A 19,296-nucleotide genomic window follows, 5' to 3' on the forward strand; every position below is an offset into this window, starting at 1 on the left:
CCAAAATTAATTGTAAGCCAGGAAGAAAGAAAGCAGTTTAGACAGCAGTAACGGTTTGGCATGGACCAAGCTGGATTTCCTAATAGCATTTGTCTGTTTTTGAATGTATATTTTATTTACAGCCTTCACTTCCTTGACCTTATTGAAAGTAATTTACTTTTATTTAATCTGCATTTCATTTAAACTACCAAATACTCCATCAAAGAATCAGCCAAGTAGCACCCATGATAAACAGTTGGAACTGTAAGTAAAATGAGTAAGGGTTTCATGGAGATATTTGGGAATAGATACTTCTCTACAGTTTTAAAATACCACAGTCACCAATTTATGAACTTGCAAATACGAGTTTAAATATACTTAACCAAATGAGTAGTTACTCCCCGTCTCCCTAACTTCTTCCAAACTTGGAATTTCTCAAAGGCTCAATGTTCTCACATGGCCCTCTTCCTCCGTCTTTGATGTGTCTGTTATCTCAGAAAATTTCTATCCATTCAAGGAGAGAAAAAAGCATCAAGGGTGGGTCCTCAGGCATCATTTGAAAAACAGAAAGAGACACACTTAAGGTAGAGACTTCAAATCAAATACCACACTGTCAATCACTGCTCTACTGCATGTTAAGTCAAGTCTACTCGTCAAGTGAATTCAGCTCATCTCACAGTCTACAGTGTACTAACTCCCATAAAATAAAAGGGCCATGCTCCAATCAGCCATCAACAAGTCCAATTTGAAGTCTACATCAATCTTGAATTCAGCTCATACAATGGAACACAGAGTTCATATACTGAATCCTAAAACCAATTCCACTCTTCATACACCACCCATAAACAACCTTCTGGCTACAGACGCAATAATAAAGCTGGTTCCATTCCTGAAACCTATCTCCCCACTGATGCAATCCTAGACTGCTGACAGTACCCTCGACCCAAATGGCTTTATCTGTCACACTTGTACACCTGTCTCAGCCAGACTCGCAGCACCTGGATCTGCAGGGGATACTAGACAGAATATAACCCAAGTTATTCCACCCTCCTCCTGTGAAGCTCAAAGCCTGAGATTTAAGTTGGGGTCACACAACATGTCAGCAGTGGATGCAAGCCCACCAATCTGCGTGGGAGGCGAGAATTCTACCACTGAACCACCAATCTGCAACTTTCACTGTTCTCTCTCTGAAAGATGCTGTTCAGTGCCTGGCACGGTGACCTAACGGCTGAAGTCCTCACCTTGCACGTGCCAGGATCCCACATGGGCACCGGTTCTAATCCCAGCTGCCCCTCTTCCCATCCAACTCCCCACTTGCAGCCTGGGAAAGCAGTCAAAGACAGCCCAAGGCCTTGGGACCATGAATCTGCTTGGGAGACCCAGAGGAAGCTCCTGGCTCCTGGCTCCTGGCTTCAGATTGGCTCAGCTCCAGCTGTTGCAGCCACTTGGGGAGTGAATGAACAGATGGAATATCTTCCTCTCTATCTGTCTGACTTTCCAATAAGGAATAAAAAAATAAATCTTAAAAGATGATGTTCATATACTAGTGGTTACATTAAAACATCTGTAAGCTTGTAAGTTAGCCAGCATAGGTTGTAGATGCTCAGAAGCCACTGCCCTCTAATTCTTTTGCAGCTTCGACTAAAACAAGCCACACTTCAAACAATATTGATTACTTCAATGGCAAAAAAAATGAAGATAATGGGCCCCAAAAATAGCAGAATATAAGCAGCCAGTTTCCCTCCCTGTATCTTCTAAGGGTCTGTCATCCTGGAGAAAGAATGCCTGCAGGGGGGCTCAGGGGTGAGCAGAGCTGGGCACGATGAGGTCTGTAAACTACACGTCCATTCATCTTCGCCTGTGACCTGTTAACACACACATGGAAACTATCACTTTATTAAGTGAGAAATCTAAGCTGGTCCTTAAAGAAAACTCGAATATTTCCTTCAGAAAGTAGATTCTTATAGTTTCCAAACTTAAAAGAAGTGCTCTTGCCTTGTGAATATCCACAAACACCTTCACACTCCCAGCGTCACTGAACAGCAATCCTCCTTTGGCTCTTCCTTTTCCTTTGTAGAAATTCATGCGATGGGCACTAAAGTCTAATACACAAAACCCAAAGTGTGGAAACAGGACAGCTGGGGCGTGGGTAAGCAGGGTGATTTTTTCCCCGTTGAAAGTGCAGTCTTGCACTTGGAAGGAACAATTCAGTGCTGCTTTACATGGAAATCTCCACCAGTGATTACAAAACATGACTCAACCTGCAGGCAAGATTTATCTCTTCCTTTGCAGTAACTACTAGAAACTTTAGGGCTAGTAAGCAGAGCAATAATGCAGTCTTAGATTTTATTCACTTCCATTTTTTCCTAATTCTTGGATTTATCCCTACAAAAAATGCCATGGATAGCAAACATACAGGTGACTACAACCAGTATGCATTCATACAGCCAAATACCAATGAGTGCTTTCAACTTTTGTATTTAGAAGCACAGAGGCTGGGCCCGGCGTCGTGGGCTAGCTGCTCAAGTCCTCACCTTGAACGCGCCAGGATCCCATATGGGCGCCGGTTCTAATCCCGGCAGCCCCGCTTCCCATCCAGCTGCCTGCTTGTGGCCTGGGAAAGCAGTCGAGGATGGCCTTAGGACCCTGCACCCATGTGGGAGACCTGGAGGAGCTCCTGGCTCCTGGCTTCGGATCGGAGCAGCACCAGCCATTGTGGTCACTCGGGGAATGAATCATCGGACAGAGTATATTTCTCTCTGTCTCTCCTCTTTTCTCTATATATCTGACTTTGCAATAAAAATAAAAATAAATCTTTAAAAAAAAAGTACAGAGGTGGTATCTGTACTCAGGAGGCAAATAGATGGTATAGATGAGCTTGATACAACGGCATCTTGCAAAATGATTGCAAAAGTAACATTCTTTAAACATCTAATGAACCCACAAAGGGAGATTAAGACTGTGTAGAAAACAATGACCCATATTAACCATCTGAATTTCATAGCAACTTAGAAGAAGGGCTTTACTTGAAAGGCAAACAGTTTGTCTTCCCTTTACACTGATATTCAGGCCCAAAAAAATGCGAGACACTTCCTAAGCAGGAGGAAAAATGAAGAGAACAAAGAAAGAACCTTGTTATTATTGGGGAAAGAGTGCATCGTGTCAGAGACAAGGAATCATGGCAGAACCCTAGAAAGCTTCTAACCTAAACTCATAAATGAAGTAGTAAGCAAAGATAAAAAGAAAAAGGAGTGTATTTTATTTGGCATTAAGAGAATTTTAACTATGCTATATCTATGTTTTAAAAGTTTTCTGATGTCGACTGTTCCGAAGCTTCTCCAGAGGTACGATTCTAAATCACCACAAGTCCTATTTTTTTCTCTCCGCCGTTAGAGTTGGTTTTCCACCAGTTTATTTGCCTTCTTATGGCTCCAATAATTTAATTTTTATGGCTAAATTCTTTTGAGACTGGTGATAACTTTGGCCTTATACGGTTGCCTACTGCGCCTGTGCCTTCATCTCCAACGCTTCTACAAAAACACAATTTACTGGTTTTCAACTGTACCTTTAAAAATGATCCCGCAAATCAACACATGTCTTCATGAAATACATTTCCTGTTTGGTGCCATTTATGTCTTTGGATTGTCTGGTATTTAGCTATAAAATCTATAGTAACCAGTTATCATTTAAAAAGAAAAAGAAAAACTGCATATGCCTAGTTTCAGAAATCCTTTTAGAATTTATGTTCAAATAAAAGTCTTAACTCTGAAAAAAAAAAAAAAAGCATAGAATCCCCCTGATACGCCTCATTCAAGAAAAACAGCCAAAAACTTCAAAGAAACAAAACGGAAAGCCCAATACAAAATGCAACCCTTGGCTCATTTGAGTTTTGGTAAAACAGCAAAAAAAGAATTTGACAATTTTGACCAAATATCCTGAAAAACACTAAGCAATGTCTTCATTTTTCTAGTCACTTAACTTCTTGTGACTGTAGTTTATTTTTATTTAAGCACATCTTAAACACATACATATCCCAACCCTTAAAAAAAGGGGGGGGGGGGGCTGAAAATTTTAGTTACACCACATGTGGTTTTCATTTGTGAAAAATGAACAAGCTGTTTGTGGTTAAACTGTCTAATCGCCTGTTATCAATCTAGCGCTGCATTCAAGATTTACAGGATACATCGGCTTCTGTGCCACATTAGCTGTAAAAGGGGAGGGGGTGGGAGGAAAGAGGAGGAGGAGAGAGTTTATCCTGAGGAATAATATTTCCAATGCAGCCACACTCGCACTACATCTGGTTGTGCTGGTAGCGGCAGTTAAATTGAAATATTTCACAGCGTGTGTCAGAAACATGCAGAATGGTAATTATGACAGATCTGATTAAGCCGGAGTGCCACAAGCTCCCTGGCCAGCGCCGGTTGTGCAGGTGTGACCTTGTGCGTGCCTGCGTGTGTAAATAAAATTAATTACAAGCGAGAGGGTGAAGGCTTCAGTGACATCACAAAGCGGAGAGACTCCCAAGGGGGAGACCTAATGGAATATTTTCCCTCAGTCTAATAATACAGTTCATATTGACTTGAGGTAATTAGTGGGATCATTAAAGCAGTTTTCCCGGCGTATTTGGCTGCCTGATCAGATTAGCGAAAATGTTCTTCAGAACAAGCCCTGTGTGGTCTGCCAGAGAGGAGGAAATAAAAAGCAACAAAGCATATTTTGGAATGATAAGCAGTGCTGGACTTTTACTCCAGCACGAAATCTCCACTTCTCTCTGGAGCCCACATATCTAACTTCCCTGTCCATTTTAATCCTTCTGTTCAACTTGTGCATTCCTACACGTTTCCTAAGTGATTCCTTGCAGTTCATCCTTCCCTCTGTTAAAGCAGAGCACTTTACAAGGAGGAGCCATCCCCAGCTCCCCAACAAATCTCTTCTAAACAAGGCAATTTTAAGTTTGGGGAAAAGTATCTTAAATGACTGCTCTACTGTTAACTGACTATATGGGACAACTGGGAGGAAAAAAAAATAACAGGGGAGGGAATGCCACTTAAAATTCACCTGCTAAACAAAAGAGTCCCCTCTTAAATAACACATTCACAGATTTAAAATTTTGCACTTAGTTGGATCTCACAATGTGTCTAGTGTAGGACAAAGTTGGGGCATATACTCTTTCCAGTTGAACAGAACACAGAGCAATCGCCAAGAAATGGGCCATTTGTTTGGAAATACTCTATTGAGCATGCTCTACCTTGCCACTGGAATATGCCAAGCGCTGTCACAGATGGCAGGCTCTGACAGTTCCCATCCGTAGCGTCAATACTCGACAGTTCAGCACAAGATCAGTGACATTCTGTCTCATTAGAACCACGCTAATTATCACAGCTAGTTTCAGGGGAAACCATGTGTTGCAATGGTCAATTTGAAGGAGTCTGTGCATCAACAAACTGGTAATAAGGATCAGACACCTTATTATATGACAGCATGCTGCCTATGATCTGATTTACCGAATCAGAAGCACCGAGGCGGCCGAGGAGGCTGGCAGTTTATGAAACAGTGTGTTTAAACCCAATTCCTAGAGCATACTGGCTGAAAGGAAAGTGTTTTTTAAAAAAATACAGAGGCAATGAGAATTGTTGAGTCAAGAAATCAAATAATACTTTTCTATTAACATAGAGCAGAAAAAAAGATCAAGATGTAGAAAGAAAACTTGTATCCATTTGACGACAGTATGTCAACTTCACAGTTTGGGGCGTGTACTTTCTGCAAGGTACTTGACAATAAGCTGTACGATGGTTTAATTTCTACTCATTCCTAAAATATAGACATGTTTTTCAATGAGTGATCTGTAATTCAATTTTATCATTTCACTAAGCAAGAGAAGGCCATGAGTAAAGGCACAGAAGTCTGAGGAGGAGTGATTTCTGAGGTTACTTCTGAAGACGGAAGGTTCTCCTCTCAAAGCAGAGTCTGTGCTGGAGCGACTAGAGCATCGCCAACGTACGTTCTTCCATTTCTCACAGCGTCTTTCTTCGATGTGAAATTTTAATGTACAGTTTCTTTCAAAGCTATTTTTCTATCGTCAATTTGCAGAAATACATTTTCATTGCTCATTCATTTCACAGGGTTTTTATTTCCATTTCTCATGTGAGAAAAAAAGAAGTTAAAACAAAACCTACTTTTATTATCAAAAAACAGATAATTATGGAGAAATCTGAGAAAACACTTCGTGTTCCAGCTTGAGTTTGCTAAAAAAAAATTCTATCAGTGCTGAAGCTGTATGCTAATTTTAAGTGAATGCGATTCAGTTTTATGATCGATTCCTATCATGAATTAAACCCCATTAGTTTGCTCTTTTTCATGCTACTTTTTAGCTACCTAATCCTGTCCTGGAGAAACTAACTCGAACTACAACATCTGAATGTAGAATCAATTCTAAAACAGAGGAACTTTCACAGAATATTCTTAGTCTGTGCTTTTCAGTCTATGTTAACATTTTAGGACAACTAAAGCAAGTTCTATAAATATGTAAATGGCACGCCCATGCTTCAGAACATACACACGGCACTGCTCTGGTGTGACCACTCCTGCGAGTGATCCTTCTCTTCAAATCGTGTATAAAATGGATCATGCCAATTTTTGAGGATGAAGAGATGGGCTCAGGAAGATTAATGACTATATTTTTACAGTTAAACTTGCTCAATATATTGAAGAGAAAATGTATTTATAATTTTCACCTACTCAATAATCAATCTTATATTCAAAGGGAAAGTTATTTGAGAGCCAATACAAAGATAACTGAAGTTAATCTGTTAACACAGATAACACCAAGAGTCCAGGGGTATATTTACCACTTTTACATGACTTTCAACCAAAACTATGACTTTATTTAGTAATTCTGTATTTCCTTGACCAACTCCAGTTTTACTAAAATGTACACTTACATTTTTAGAATGGACAAATCTGGAAATACCATATTCAGATCTATGCATTTTATCTTTGAAAAATCCTATAACTTACAATGATATATACCTTCAAACTATCAGAGTATATTAATATTTCAAGCCATTGATTTCAGTAGTTGCTTGGCATCTGACTAGATTACTGAATCCAACATGAATGAATGCCCAACGTTGAGACATGAGAGATGTGCGCGAGCAGTTATCAACGTCAACACCTTGAACAGTGAATGGCATTTTTCTTAAGAACACAGCACATAGGGCCTCCAAAAGCACTCGTTAGACTAAGAGGCTGCTGAGATGTAGGCTGGTATGATACAGGGTGTCTTATTTCTCTCCTTTTTCTCCCCAAAAGTTTCCTTGTCCCCTCTACTCCAAGGCTTAAGCATCCAGAGAAATCTAAGTCGTATCTCTCCAGGGGTGGTTTTCAGACTCTGGCTAAGAAAACGTCATCTGCCTGAGAGACCCAAGGGGCTCTGAGGACACAGGGTGAGGATCTTCTCACACGCTGCTACCAAAGGATATGGCACCATTAGGACAGAAGCCATGACTATCCCATCTGCAGAGCCTCCTGGCAGCTTTAAATAGGAGGCTGCACAGGTGAATTCGTGTTGCAGCAAAGTCTGTTCACGAGCATTTCAAAAGAGTGATTCAGCACGGATTCAAACTGCAAATTCTACGATGTGTAACAGCTTTCACAAATTTTTAAAAAATGCCTTCACAAACCTGCTTGGAACACACATAAGATATCACTGGTTTTATGATTTCTTTATTCCTGCATCTTGCAACTACAGATTTCAACTACCACCAACAAAATATTAGACTTTAGGCCATCTGACGTGTGATGATATCACACCTACACTTAAGACATTTTGATCACCATCTGAGTAGTTCCAAAGGTTAGAATGATGGTTTTTTGTTTTGTTTTTTTCACCAAGGAGCACTGAAACTCTTTTTCTTTCTCCTTATCTCCTCTTTCATCCTACAGGCCCTAAATTCCAACAAAAGTGGAGAAAGCAAATGTCTTTCATCTTCTACTAAATATTTTTGCATACTTGAAATGTTTTTTAAGTGTCAAAATAATAACCTATCAATGAACTGAAGCCAGAGTGGTGGAAGGATTCTACGACATGTGGAGACCTAACAGAAGATATTATACTAAAAAGTACGGTGAACAAGTTTACCCAAAAGAAATAGACTGTTCAACAAGGCACGGGAGACTAATATTCTGAAGACAGTGACGACGCAGGGCTTCCAGGTGAGCGGCCTTTACTCTCGCATTGCTGTGCCTCTGAGCAACCCCCTCTGCAAGTGTGCAAAACAATCCAACAACTTGCTGTACGTGGCAAGGCCTGCGGCGCCGCTAATGTCCCCTTGCTGGACACACACCTTAAGTCTCAAAGCTCTCCAGGGGTTTGCTGCAGAGTAAAATTAGATTTCAACATCTGCCACTATTAAGAAAAAAATTCCATTTCCATCTCCCATATGAAAACACTATAACCAATGAACAGTAACTGAACCTTGATACTGTAATGGTTATTACCCAAATCAACTATTTTTTTTAAAACAGTAAAATTAGCAAATTCTGCTCTCATAATTATTTCAATATTATCAGACTAAACGTTTGATAAAATTCCAATATGATTCACATGGAAAAACTTCTGCTTATTTGACTACTCAGAATAGAAAGGGCACTGATTTTTAGCAATACACGTTATGTTTAAAACACATTGTCATTTTGAAGTTTGCATTAGGCTAACCAAGCACAACAAGTAACCTGACTTCAGTTTTTACTTACATGTTTTACTCAGACATCTCTATTAGCTAAACCTCAACCTCATTTCTATTATTGAAAGGAGAGAAGAAATAATATAATACATGCAGAATGGTGGAAACTACAAGTTGATTTTTAAACTGAAAATACTTTTTGCATTAGCCCTACAGAACATCCTTTACCTTTTACAAAGGAAGATTCTAGCAATTTATAAAGATATAATTAATCCTTCTTATCCCATGTGGAGAACTGAATCTCTTGCATTAGCCACCATAAAATTTTATCCATTTTTGAATCATGATACATCATTTTAAAGCCCTTCTGCATACATTATAGCATGTGACTTCTCATGTTTAAAAAAATCTTAGACCCAAAAAGTTGAAAAAAACGTCCATTTATCATAATGCCAGTGACAAAGCCTGGGCCACAGCTAGCTGCTTTGATTCCTAAATCATGGATACCCCCTTCCATTGGCATCAGGCTTCAGAAGGCTGGGATTCTGAGGCTTTGGAATCTGTATGCAAGAACCTAAGTGTCACAAACACGTCGATGAAGAAGGAAAAGCTCTTATTGCTATCAATTAGTCCAATACCCCTATCCCTCTTTCCTTGAAAAAGACTGATACTGTCTTGAACTCTGAAGAGATAGTAACATAGCAGAAGAGATGCGGAGAATCTAGAGTTGGTGCTAACATTTATTAATTGAATAACCCTCATGTGTAAAATAAGGAACATAATGTCATATCACAGGGTTACTAAATTAAATCTAGAGAATAAATGCATGATAGGAAACAGCATGAAAAAGGTGATTCATGTTACAATAACCAAGACAACCGGGGAGAAGCAGCAGTGCAGATGGAGGCAGAGCAGCTGAGAGAGAGTGGTGAGAGAAAGTGGATCTGGGTTTTCCAGTTTTACTACACTTCAACTTGGGAAGAGTACTGCCTCATCCTGACCCACCTTGCCAGGCGTATCTGAGGCAGAAAGAACCATTTCAGAATTGTGACCAGGAGAAAAGGCCAATTTGAATTTTTTTTTTCCTTATTTACCAGTTTTTGTTTCTTTTCTTTTTTTTCATACTACCATGGTAGAAGAACAAAACCTAAGTCAGATCTGCTGTTGTGCTATACACATTTGGTTTTGAACGTTTGTTTTTTTAATAATGATCAACCTTTATATTTAGCACATTTTCATAAAATGGGTAGTCACACATCTAATTGAACAAGTAGGACAACACTACAAAAAGAATCTGCCAGAAAGTCAAAAATAAAATAGAAATTAGGAATAATATTCAAGGGAATTAAAGTTTGCTCTATCCCACAGTCTACACACAACTAGCCACCTGAATTTTGTCTCAACCAAAACGAGGAAATTAGGTTAAAAGCTACATAGGATACAATGAACAAGAATGCTTAAAAATTTCCAGAATTATCCTTGGAATGTATCATTAGCTAATTGCTGCTACTTTCTAAACAATTCCCAAACTAGTAGCCCAAATCAGATGGGGACCGTCCGGGGTACTACCTAGGAACAGTCAAAGGCGACACAGTGGCTGTTAAACACACAGTGCTACACTCCATTCACAAAGGAAGGGCACTGGCGTGTGCAGCTACATAGAACTGGCTGACAGTAACAGGCAACCAAACCGCAGTCAGTGACGTTTTAATAGAAACTGCATTTTAAAGCTGATCCTTACGATAAATGTATCTCTAAATTTCTCCATTTCCAGAATTTGGGGAAAAGGATTGGCCCTTATAGGAATGCAGTCTGTTATTCTTGATAATTGGACAGGTTAGGAAAAAAAGATGCAGGATTGGGAAGAAAGGTGAGATAATATTTACTTAAATATGAGATCTTCATGATAATTAGACTAAACAGTCAAAATGAGAACACACGGGGTGGGAGGGTGGGTAACGGAGAGGACACCTCTCCTTCATGCACAGTCTTGGCGTGTAAATGAAGACATCTGAAGAAGCACACAGGTTTGAAGCAGCTCTAACATTCTATCATAATTAGAAACATTTCAAGAGCCCTGTAATTTCCAATCAAAATTACAGTAATTTCCGATATACAAGCCATGATTCATGACAGAATTTTACATTCCATGGGAGATTACGGTGGCCCGATGTATGACACGCTGAGCACAGCACTAACATAAACAATTCAGTTTAATGTTTAAACAGCACTTGATGTTTAGAATTTCACAATAAAAGAAACATGTTATTGTAGAAATTATCACTTTGACAGTGATTGAAGGGTAGGCAGGCATGTGGCCTATAAAGCTATAATTTTTACTCTCCACAGCTTGAGTTTAATTATTTTTATGTAACATTTGCAAGATATCCCTTAAGTATTTCATCTAGCCTATAACTTAAACAAGAACAGTATTTTCTAAAGCAAAGCCCCATCAAGTACCACTATTAATGTCCACAGAGTAAGAGTTTGAGAAACTAAAAAGGTATTTATACTTCCAAGGTTGCCCATTTTATCAGAGGTTGATATGAGTCTGCTATTTTACAAAAGTTTACTTTGATGATCATGGACATAGACCACGATGCAGTTTCAAGCTCTGAGAATCCTACCTGGAGCCCTTGCACACCTTCGAAATCTTACCTTGAGAGTGTTAGCAAGTCCTGTTGCAAAGTGAAAGAGGACTAGAGGAAATCGTCAGTATGTTTATTTGGATGAATCTATTTTTGATGAGTAGAAATGACTGCTTTAATAGAATTACACTGATAAAAGGCTGCACTACTTATTCTTTGTTTTTAATCTTATTTGGCAGAGATCTTCAACTTGTCCAGTTCACGTGTATTCACCGGTATTTCAGCAGGTGGACAAGTTTCCTACTTGTGACTCAATTAGTGTGACCTTTATACATGTATAAATGAAAATCATTGACAGGGCAAAATATCTGTTCCTGTATGTATCAGATTGCTTTAACAGGTGCGCTAAATAGTTGTAGGTAGCCAAGTTGGAAGAGACACTGTAATGTTTGTAGTATTTTAGGATGGAAATCAAAGTCATCTAAGTGATAATGAACAACAGTAATTCAAGATGTTTATTCTACCACAGTAGACTACACTGAGAAACCTTCCATGATGTAGAATGTTCTTCCGAAAACAACTATTAACTAACTTAGGGATTTACAAAAAAAATCCTTGATTTGGAGTGTGTCTGCTGCAGGAAAAAGCGAACGTCTATGTTGTTTCAATCTAGAGCTCTACAGAATCCTAGAAATTTTAACTGCACAGTGATGCAAATCCATGTTGAAAACAGACATCACTTTCAACGCAAGTTCTACAGGCATCAGAGATGAACACCTCAAGCCTAGCAGAGGCTCTTACCTGGCTCTTTGTTGCTGCAACCTTTGCAAACAGTGCTTGGGACACTTTAGCACGCTTCATTTCCTGCTGAATCTCATCATAAATGGAAGCATTAATGTTCATGGTATTGTTCTCTGGCTTCCCATTCCTCTCCGCAGAAATAGTAGCTGTTTTCACCTACAAACATTTTGAACATGGCTGTCATTTTTCATTGGCAAAATTGTTTTGAAGCTTTTCAGGCTCAGCATCCAAACTGGACACTGTTGCTCCTTTTATGACCAAGGTGGTCAACAGTGAAGTCATTCAACATTAGTTATTACTCTGAGATCAGACTGCTTACGTTAAGGAAGTCACATTGTCACAGGTGATTGCATCTGTAATATGACAGCCACTGCCAGCTGACAACCAGGAATTATCATGCCATAAAATAAGTTTTCTGGAAAACGAAATAGTTTCAAAGACTTGAAAACCCTAAACTAATTGTCTCCCAATTACCTTCCATTGCATCGCTAACAAAGGAAATTCACAATTAAAATCATAATGCGCAGTGCTGTATCTTCTCTGGATGCATGATGCCTAATAGACAACTGCATCACTAATAGCTGTTATATACTATGGCCTTTTTAATTTTAGATTCTTTTTTATTCCTTTCCCTCTTATGTTTCATTTAAAAAATCTTCCATAACAAAGCCATTTGCAGAACTGCATATTTAAATCTTCTATCCATCCATGAAACAGGTAGAGTGCCTTGCTTAATTATCATAAAGGCTGGTTGCACGTCCAAGCTGTTCTGTGTAATTATTTCATCTTTTCCTGGCACCCCTGTATAACGATTTCCTTTTGACTTGTGGGACCAGACAATAAGGAAATATTTCACAATATTTAACAGAACATCCCTGTAAGCTACAGAAAATGTATAACCAGCGACTCTCCAAACATATTCAAGATATATAATCTTAACAGAAAATTTAGCAATAATGATTTTGATATTAATGTTAAGCAGTTGCAAAGTAGAAAATGATAAACAGTTTTGGGGGAACCTCAAAAAGTATTCACTCAATTATTAATGTTTAAAACTCTAATTTTATTGTCTAGTTGTATGAACCAGCCTGGAAAATTCATGTATGAACAATGTAGCGCCTTTTAATTTTTACGGGAGAATGTAAGGAAAATATAAATGAAAAATTACTATCCATACAGGACCATGATTCCTCCAGCACAACACTTCATAAAGTTTCATAATGTGCTGGGACTCATTATATTGTGTTCTCTCACATAAAGTATAAACAACAAAAATGTTTAGTGCAGCTGAGTATTGTTCTAGCATTAAATGACATAGATACAACTCCACACACACTGCAGGTCTTTCCAGGCTTGCTTCTTCTGAATTGAAGAGAGGAAAAAAAGCTACTTGAAACAATCCTTTTTTTTTTCTTGTACTTTAAGAATCACTGAGTTTTTAAAGATGTACTGTGCAAACCCTGTTGCATTTAGCCAGTTGGCAAGACAATGAATCTTCGTTTTTCTGAGGAGGTAGGCAGATCACTCCTCAGAGGAAACCTTGCAAGCAAGAAAAGAATTCAGCTGTGAAAGGTCAAGGCGTGAAGAAGGCAGGACCAAGAGGCAATCCGGTGCCAGGCCCCCTCTGCTAAGCTACCAGCCAGATGGGGATGGACAAATCTCCAGAAGTCATTCACTGAGGTATGGGAATCAGGGGCCACTAAGAAGGAGCGATAAACACATTAGGAGCCAAAAGAGTTAACACCACATAGTTCCATAAATTGTCTACAAAGTTGCTTTGGTGAGATTCAAAACTTTGCTCTGAGGTGGTCTTGCTTTGCGGAAGAGGGATAGATGTGACCATGCCAGGGGGTCTACTTTAATGCCTATTTTTCTTACCGCTTAAATGAAAGAGAAAGAAAAGCCTTTTGAGTCACTCTGAAAATTGAATGTTATGGAAATGGGGGCACAAAGTCCACTTCACTGGAAGAAACAGTTCCTTGGTGGCAAAGTGCTTAGAAATTGCTAAAAAGAGTAGGTTTTGGAAACTTGTCGTTTTGGTCTATCTTTAAAGCGATTTTCATTCCTTTGTAAAAAAGTATGCTTAAGAATTTATCTTTGAGGTGGGTCACAATTGTTAAACCCCATGATTGCTTCTAAAATCCACTTGCTAAATATTTTATACAAAGCAATTACTACTTGAACTAAAACAATATAATTCTAAATTACAAAAGAAAAATACAAAACATTTCCTAGGAACCAACACGATCAAGACAATAGTGGTAAACACGGAAGAGCAAAACAAATTTTAACAGCAAGAAGTGGCAAAGAGTTAAAAAACACAAAGAGTATGTTGCTGTATTACTCATTTTCAAAATATTTAGAAAAGATCTTCTTTATCATCTAGTTGGCTCAGATAATGTATCTTATCATAGATAAGCTATTAGAATTCTTGAATCACATTTTTTTCCTCAACACAAGCTATTGCTTAAGGGGAACTGACTTGGACAGCTTTTCAAAACTATGAAAGCTGAATTTTTCCCCAGGTAAAAATGGAAACAAAAATCTTTTATACCTCACTCTACTAAGTACTATTTTAGCTTAGTCCAAAAAAAATCTTCTTTAATCCTGGTTTAGCTTTTAATATTATATCACACATTAAAATTCATAAAGTAGTTCATTCCAGGCAAAACAAACTACTCTTCAGCTCTTCTCAGCAAATAGCACAGGAGGTAAAATAAATGCAGTTGCTTTCCGAGGAGCTTTTATCAAGGTAGGCTGTTCTACTCCATTATTACAGCGGCGCCAGGGAAGGAGTCAAGACTGAAGCCTCCACTGTTTACCTCCCATGTGGGGTTAGGGCACAGGAAACAAAACACTTCAGTAAGATAGTGGGGAGAAAACTAAACTTTTCCACGAACATTTCGTTTTGGTTCTACATGGATTGCTAAATTCACAGATCACACTTTCAGGTTAAACAAAGTGAAATCTGAACTTTGGTTTTCGTTGATGAATGTGCTACTCTTCAATGCAAGAGGAACTGCATGCAAGTACAAGGCTCTCACATGTACAAAATTAAAGTTTTACCTAGTTTTAAAAACTAAGATAATAAAAGCTTACATTTATTAGTTGTTTATTGTGTGCTGGGCGTTGTGTTTGGTGTGTGTTACCATCGGCCGCAGCTCTGTGTCTATTATCACCCCATATTAAAGCTGAGAGAACTGTGGAAACAAAGATGTTACATAATTTGTCTTTGGGCAAGGCTGATGGGAACTGAAGTTTGATGCTAGTTGTTGTCTTAGGAACACTGGAGCTATAAGGAGCTCGTGATGTTATATGGGTCTTCTGGAAAACATTCTTCTAAAAATGTGCCAGACCAGTTTCAGATTAAGCCCTTTGCTAACTCTTACTAATGTCTAATCTTTAGTAGCTGAACTCTTAATAATTAATAGTAAAAGTTCTACCTGAGTTTGCTTTTGCAAGCCATGTAAATCACAAATGCTTTCCTGGTAATGTTGTATATGAAATGCACCCTCTGTGGCATGCTTAATGGGGATGGCAAGTAATTCCCACTCTGAAAACTCTACAATTAACACTATCATACCAATGTTTGATCTTTTTCTACAAGCAATATTTATTATTTTCCAAATCTACGCATAACAGATGACAATTAACTGGAAGCGTATTACAGGCATATAAAGTGAGATTTTAGCGATGTTGTTCACAGCATCTACAACAAATAAAACTTGTATAAAGTACATTAAGTTCCTGACTGTACCTGAACCCAAAATCAAAATGAATCTATGTCTCATACTACCAAGGAAAATGTTACAGACAGACAGAATGGTGCAGCTACCAGATTAATTTTCCTTATTTGATCTCTGCATATTCTCCAAACCACTATTATGAAATAACACATATTACTTTAGAAGAAACTAGAGAATTATATAAAGATACAAAAAACGAAGGAAAAGACAATTCTTGTAAAAGGTGGAATTTGGTAATTATATACCTTGAAGCTGTTCTTACGGAACCTGAGTTTTATCAGTTAGTTACACAAGTTACACATTCAAAAGTAGACATGGAAACTGAAAGCACACACCTAAGGTAGAAGCAATCTTCAAACTGGTTTGTCATATTGAACAAACCCTGAGTAATTGATCATAATTTATCATGACTAGAATTTCTCTAATAAACTCAACAGAAAAACCTGCAAAGCATATTTAGATAGGAAACTTTTGGGGGACACTGGCACGCCATTATCAGAACGCAGACTTGAGTTCAGCCTGCCTCACTTTCACTCCAGCTCCCCGCTAACGTTCCTGGAGAGGCAGCAGAAAGTGGTCCAAGCAGAGGGACCTTGCCACCCACCTGAGACTCGGATGAAATTCCAGATTCTTGGTTTGGAAGTGGACCAGCACCTGGTCACTGGGGTGTGAACCAGCAGATGGAAGAAGTGTCTCTATTATTCTGCCTTTCAAATAAGTAAAATAGGGGCCCGGCAGCGTGGCCTTGCGGCTAAAGTCCTCGCCTTGAAAGCCCCGGGATCCCATATGGGCGCCGGTTCTAATCCCAGTGGCTCCACTTCCCATCCAGCTCCCTGCTTGTGGCCTGGGAGGGCAGTCGAGGACCGCCCAAAGCTTTGGGACCCTGCACCCGCGTGGGAGACCTGGAAGAGGTTCCTGGTTCCCGGCTTCGGATTGGCGCGCACCGCCCTGTTGCGACTCACTTGGGGAGTGAATCATCGGACGGAAGATCTTCCCCTCTGTCTCTCCTCTCTGTATATCTGACTGTAATAAAATGAATAAATCTTTAAAAAAAAAAAAAAGAAAAGAAAAAACAAATAAGTAAAATAAACCTTAAAAAAATCTTATAGACCAGGGAACTTTGAAGAGAATGGTTTCTTATAAGAAACTTTCTTAGAAGTTTCAAAAGTGCTAGTTTCTCCATAAATTCAGAAAATCACGGCAAAGCCTCCTTTGGTGGATCACCTGTCAAACACTTGATTTAGCCCATCTGACCACACTTCCCTCTTCTCAACCAAACAGAATTCCCCTCTATGGAAAATAGAAGAATTCTCCTAGTTTTGCTATGCCATTTCTAAAATAAGTCTTCTATTTTGACGAGATAGCTTGAGGTACAGAAAAGAGTAATAGACTTAATAATGATTTAAAAACTGATTAAACTTACATCTGCTCTCTTAGTTTCCTCCCAGCAAAAGTCTGGGATGAGGATTCAACAAATTAATATATGTGAAGATGTTCAGAAAATTGTCAATCACTATTAAGTGCTAGGTGTTCTTATTTCTTTAATGACAGCATCTAAGATGTTGAAACACACAACCAGCAAACAGGTTGTGGGCAGACCCCACTGTCAGAGGCAGAGGACGAACAGCATACAAGGTGGCACAGTGGCATGTGAGCCCAAGGGACACCTCTGTGTGGCAGGCACCTCAGGAGGCTGGGCCAGTCAAGAGCTATGGCACTGCCTGAGACTAGTCCAGGCATCCAAGGGCAGTTCTGGCAGCAACCCCGAGTGCGATGTGGCTAAGATTCTCAATCCCAGGCTCTCCAGGCATAGGTCTAACCTCAGGCACCAAGAAACCCAGCACAGTGCCTCTGCCTTTCACACGTGAGCCCTTAGGAAGAACACAAGGCTCGGGGCCCAAGCACAAGGCTTGTCTCAGAGTGTTTCCCGTCTCTTCATTCAGCGGCAAAAGAAACGCAGCAAGACTTCACACACTTCTCCGTGGCGAAGCACAAAGCTAAAACCTCTGCATCATGATTTTCTCCATTTTTTTAAATTTCCATTTTCTCATTTGTAATAAGTACATTTTGTGGGTGTAGCATTTTACCCAACAATTGACATGCTGCTTGGGAGACCTGCATTCCAACGTAGAATTCCAGGTCCTGGCTTTTGCCTGCGCAGCCTTCTCTGGTGTGAGTATTTGGAGAGTGACCCAGATGACGGGAGATGCCTTTGTGTCTCCTTCTCTGGTTTTCAGGTAGATAAAAATTAATAGTTTTTAAAAACTGCAAAACCAGCAACATCAGAAAATCATTTATGCAGTATACTGGTTCCAGTTTAGAGATGTGATTTCAACTAATACAGAACAGTGCTGAGCCAATTATTCTATAGCCTATTTTTCTAAATCTAAAATACACCTACATTGAAAAACTCTTGAAATTTAATTTAATGGGCCATTGTCAAAAGATAAAATGTGATCTAATTGGAAGTAAGCTCTATTATAATAATATAAGGCAATGCAAAGGGATTCTCCTATGAGGTAAACAAGATAAGTTAAGATTTATTTTACAGCAGTAAAATAAAATTACTTATACACATATCACATAATCATTTCAGTATTTGGTTAGATAGGAAAACTGCATTAATAGGAAACATTTCCTTTGAAAGAGTTGTACATACTTCATATTTCAGTAAGCCGATGCTGCAGCTAAAGGCTTGGTCTCAATTTATCTTGAGAACAAATATGTGCAGCAAAAGGTAGCTGAACCAGCTACCCAGTAATTCAGGTAAAATAAACTACATATTGTCTTCTAACTCAACTTATCACAGCAGACAAGATCTTAAAACACTTACCTATAGGAACACTACCCAATACTATGCGAAAAGAAAAATTTAGTAGGAGTTAATATACCTTTGGCTAAAGAAAACACTTTAAATAAGGAAAGCAAGATGATATTTGGAAAACAAAATCTTTGAAATATAAGATTACAAAAGGTATATTATGGAACCATTAAGTCAAATATTAGGGTAGATTAAAAAAAAAGCTCCATATTGAAGTTCATATTGGTCTTAAGATACTCGTTTACTAGCGTGCAGATTAAATGAGAAGTAACTCAGCTACATGCCCCTACGTAGTGATTAAAGAAGCAAAGGCAACTGCGGACCGTGTCTGTACTTATTCTAATAATGTGTATGTGTTAACGCTGAACATCATACCAGTGTTAAATCACTTAGCCTTACAAAGTTCTTTGTATGTAAGACCTCTTCATTCTGTATCATGGAAATTTTTTAGAGAGAGCTTTAGAGAGCAAAGTCAATAACCGTGTATATACACATATAGATGCCATTCTCCTCTCCTGAACGACTGTTTTTTGTCCTGAATTACAGCAATTAACCACTTATAGTCTTGTTCTTGTAGCCATAAAGACCTGATCCACTCCCATTAGATAAAATGGAGACTGATTTTTGTGACATTTCTGAAAAAATTAATTCTAGAACATGATGAACGGTTTAAAGCT

The 19,296-nt window shown here is 38.8% G+C and overlaps 1 protein-coding gene across 6 annotated transcripts in view; it reads right to left on the reverse strand.

Annotated features, from left to right (window-relative positions):
* SATB1 (SATB homeobox 1) overlaps positions 1-19,296 on the reverse strand; it is a 95,239-nt gene that overhangs the window by 18,676 nt on the left and 57,267 nt on the right. For all 6 annotated transcript variants that reach the window (XM_058657041.1, XM_058657040.1, XM_058657042.1 and 3 more), the window contains one exon: positions 12,053-12,208. In XM_058657041.1, the coding sequence (XP_058513024.1) occupies positions 12,053-12,208 (156 nt within the window). The remainder of the gene's footprint in view (positions 1-12,052; positions 12,209-19,296) is intronic.

Source organism: Ochotona princeps, chromosome 30 (genome assembly GCF_030435755.1).
Source record: "Ochotona princeps isolate mOchPri1 chromosome 30, mOchPri1.hap1, whole genome shotgun sequence".
Classification (NCBI taxonomy): domain Eukaryota; kingdom Metazoa; phylum Chordata; class Mammalia; order Lagomorpha; family Ochotonidae; genus Ochotona; species Ochotona princeps.